Here is a 3,627-nt window from a genome sequence, read left to right as displayed (position 1 = left end):
GAAGAAGAGCAATATAACATATTGTCCTAAGATGATCTCAACTTTCACTATGGATTTAGACTTTACAGTGCATGCCAAAGCTAACCCTCTTTAGTTGGCTTTCCACATTATTCTTACTGTTGTCGATAAGAAACAGCTATAGCATTAGAGTTGCATTGCGTACTATATTATTTTTTGTTAGATTAACTCTTGAAGCACAAAAATTAAACATATAAACCTTATACGATGAGCAAGAATTTGACCAATGTTATCTATCTTTAACATAAATAGTATCTGATGCATTAATTGATTCTAATTTATGAAGAAATCTATTGCTACAAGGGCCACCAGCATGATATTATTGATTGGCATCGTCATAGTAGTCCTACTGCACTACCTCCATTCATTGACAACCATAGAATTCGAGTAACATAGTTTGTATTTATAGGTACTTGCTATTTGATATCTCTCTTGTAAAAATTCTTGATCTGCATTTGCTTTTTAAACGTTTTAACTATTTGTTATTACAAAGATTTTTCCAAGCAAATACTGTTGCTCTCATGAAAGAAGCCATTCAACTCAGGCTTTGCCACTATGTTCTGAACTTTTAAATGATCAGCCAAGAGGAGGCTTCTCATCTTCCACGTTCCACCTTGGCATTGCTTCAGCCCTAAAATCAACTCTGGAAGGAGGTAAAGGTGAAAACAACACTTCCGTTATATTACTTATTATTCCTTTGTCATATGGATTCGGAGAGCCCTCATAGCGGTTCCGAAAATTCTCGTATGCTGTCTGCATAAGATTGAAGGAAAGATATGATCCATTAAACTTCACAAATCACCACAGCTGCAAGCAAGTAATCTGAATTAAAGTGGCGATTTGCATATATTTCGATGTAGTCTTGGTCCAGTATTTAAATTGTTGTAGCTAAGTTATGGCAGTCAATTGTAGTAAAAACAGTCATTAAACCAACTCTTCACCTGATTTATTGCAGTTAAAGAGGAGTGGAAGATAGCAAGGCCACCTAGGAACCAAATGGCAGCAAAGCTAAACAATGTCAATGCCAAGGTTTCAGGGCAGTTCCTCAGCATTCCAAACAACCCGGTACCACTTTCCAACATTCTTTGGTGAATCCTCCAACAAGAGAAAGCAAATATGTAGATAAAGAACACTAGTGCTGTTATCAAGAATGCCAAATAGAACCGATAGTTTCTCTGCATAAAATAACGAAGTTTCAGTCAAATATTTCGAAATGAAATGTATGTGAAAGCATGCCGACCATACCAGTGCAATACACTGACCAATCCATGGACAGTGGTGATCAAATTTTTCAACACAGTTGTCACAGATGGCGCAATGGCAACTCCTTGGAGGTCTAAAAATCCTGCAAATCCGACAATATTTTAGTTTCAGTTGAACCCCATTGATAGTTACCTCCTTCCTCCTACTCCCATTACTGCTATCAGTATCTTCAACAGATGATTGTTGAGTGCTTCTGGGAATGATTCCAGGGTCAATGGCTGTAACCAGAATCAAGTTGACAATAACCTGCAATGAAAGGATCATCATTTTCTAACTGCTGTAATAAGTTATAAAATATACATGGAGTATGCGGAACAGACCACTATAGTTAGAATCGAACATATAGTGATAACAAGAGTGGGGTTAGTATTTTGCAAATCATTTGCAATGTAAATGGTGAAAATCCAAGTTGAAATCAGGATAGAAACAGATGTCAGGAACAACCCTCTTGGATCTGGACCGGATACAAGTCGGCCATGACAAAAAAATACCTGCACATAATATTATAATTAGCGAACAAGTAAGAAAACGAAGTGTATATATATTCACAAGAGGATAAGGTTACATTGTTCCCTGGCCAAACTTGGTATGTTCTAGTTCCCTTTGCAGCATTTATTTCCATGGCAACCATCCTGTTGGAATCATAGATCTTCCGCTTAGATTTGATATTACGCTTAAAAGGAGAGACTGGAAAACGAAGCAACTTTTGAAGGGGGAGCAAATAAATAAACTGGAAATGCGGTTTTTCCTTAACTATCTGGGCCGACAAACTCCCAGGCCAAAGGATGGGGATCGAAACGCAGCGTTTAAAGGTGTGTGGGGGCCGCTTCTCGCTGTGTTCTGAACATGAAATTTTATACAAATATATCTGAAAAAAGAATGTTATCCAATATTGTTTCAATTGGTGGGATTAAAAAAACAGCCGAAAAAAAATTAATTAAATCGGTTTCTATAATTTTTAATACAATTTCATCGCATTATTTATCTCTCTGCAGTGACATGTTTTAACATGGATAAAAGAACCATGTGCTTTGAACTTTAAATACACAACATTTTGCACCATCATCTTCATCTAATTGCAGGCACATTTTATTTTGTTAAATCATTTCTATTTAGGTGTTGCTTATCACAAATTTTTAGAGATTATGATTTGTAATCGTATCTAAGTTTTATATTTATAATGAAATCTTGGTTTAAGTTTATTTTTATAAATTTTGTATAAAAATATAAAAGAAAAAAAAACAAATTTTACATATATGATCCTATTCAACCCATTCTACTAATTCATATATGGTCCTATTCAATTATTTTATACCACATCAATCATTTTTTTTCCAACTTAAATTAAACAAAACAAAACAAACTTTCTCCGCCTCAAATTTTGGGTTCATGATTAACCCACAACTCAGCCCCTCTTCATGTAGACTTGATTTTTCTTTTTCTTTTTTACTTTGTTTGTTCTCCATCTTCTTTTTCTATCAATTATTTTATTTTCTTGTAAATATAAAAAGAAATTAACTTTTCCTTACCAGAGTTTTGATTTAATTTTGATATTGAAAATTAGGCTTTCATTTCTTGAATCTTGAAAAAGTATTTTTTTTAAAAAATATATATATATAAACTACTCGCATTTTCAGAAATTTCATGACAGAAAAAATAAAGTATTTGAATACTTAGAAAAATTAGTTACCCATTTTCTTAATACGAAACTAAACCGGATTTGAAAGGGTTAATAACACTACATTAATAGTCTTTTAACCGATTGAGAACCTTGGAAGTCCACTGTTATACATAGCATTTGAGGGAGTAGCCAACGATTATTCCACGGACGAAGCAAATTCGACATAGCTCTGAACATTTCTTGATGGGCGTCGAAACCACTAAATAAAAATTCTTACGACAAAATAATACGAAATAGCAGTATAAAACAGTAAGGTCGAATCCATAGAGATTAGTTATCCAATTTAGCCTTTTCTTATGACCAAAATTACTATCGTGATAATAGTCGTGATAATAGTCGTGCTCACGACTCATGACGAACTTGATGAAAAAATAAATAAATAAGGGGAGATGAAAATGTTTAGAAAGTAAATAAAGTGAAATAGCAACAATAAAAAATTATATTAATCAAAAATAAAATAAAAAAATAGAATCGAATTTAGTAATGTAGTAATATAAAGTCTTAGCCTTACACTCGATGATTTCCGGTATAGAATCGATCCTTGAAAATAGGCTTTTTCTTCCAAACCATAAGCTGGCTATAGCAACCAAGAACGTCCCAACCGTCAATTCTTCCTTTTGTAGTAGATTCTAGTATGACCTGCAAACCAACCATTACCGATTGTC

At 33.7% G+C, this 3,627-nt stretch overlaps 1 protein-coding gene across 1 annotated transcript; it reads right to left on the bottom strand.

Annotated features, from left to right (window-relative positions):
- Positions 1-426: 426 nt before the first annotated feature.
- Positions 427-3,127, bottom strand: LOC107919341 (probable protein S-acyltransferase 7). The gene is made up of 6 exons (XM_041108594.1): positions 3,052-3,127; positions 1,865-2,121; positions 1,602-1,772; positions 1,264-1,527; positions 960-1,193; positions 427-771 (listed from the first exon to the last, which is right to left on the bottom strand). The coding sequence occupies exons 1-6, from the start codon at positions 3,125-3,127 to the stop codon at positions 595-597; spliced, it is 1,179 nt and encodes a 392-aa protein (XP_040964528.1). The 3' UTR covers positions 427-594.
- Positions 3,128-3,627: the final 500 nt, after the last annotated feature.

The sequence above is a fragment of the Gossypium hirsutum genome, chromosome D13 (genome assembly GCF_007990345.1).
Source record: "Gossypium hirsutum isolate 1008001.06 chromosome D13, Gossypium_hirsutum_v2.1, whole genome shotgun sequence".
Classification (NCBI taxonomy): Eukaryota; Viridiplantae; Streptophyta; class Magnoliopsida; order Malvales; family Malvaceae; genus Gossypium; species Gossypium hirsutum.
Note: the sequence above shows the minus strand (reverse complement) of the source record. Positions and strands in the feature narration are given on the sequence as shown.

Coding starts and splice junctions, on each gene's coding strand:
- LOC107919341 (XM_041108594.1), bottom strand. CDS start 3,127: ATGTCGAATTTGCTTCGTCCGTGGAATAATCGTTGGCTACTCCCTCAA. Junction 2,122..3,051: donor TATAACAGTGGACTTCCAAG/GTTCTCAATCGG, acceptor TTTCATGTTCAG/AACACAGCGAGAAGCGGCCC. Junction 1,528..1,601: donor GTTCGATTCTAACTATAGTG/GTCTGTTCCGCA, acceptor CTTTCATTGCAG/GTTATTGTCAACTTGATTCT.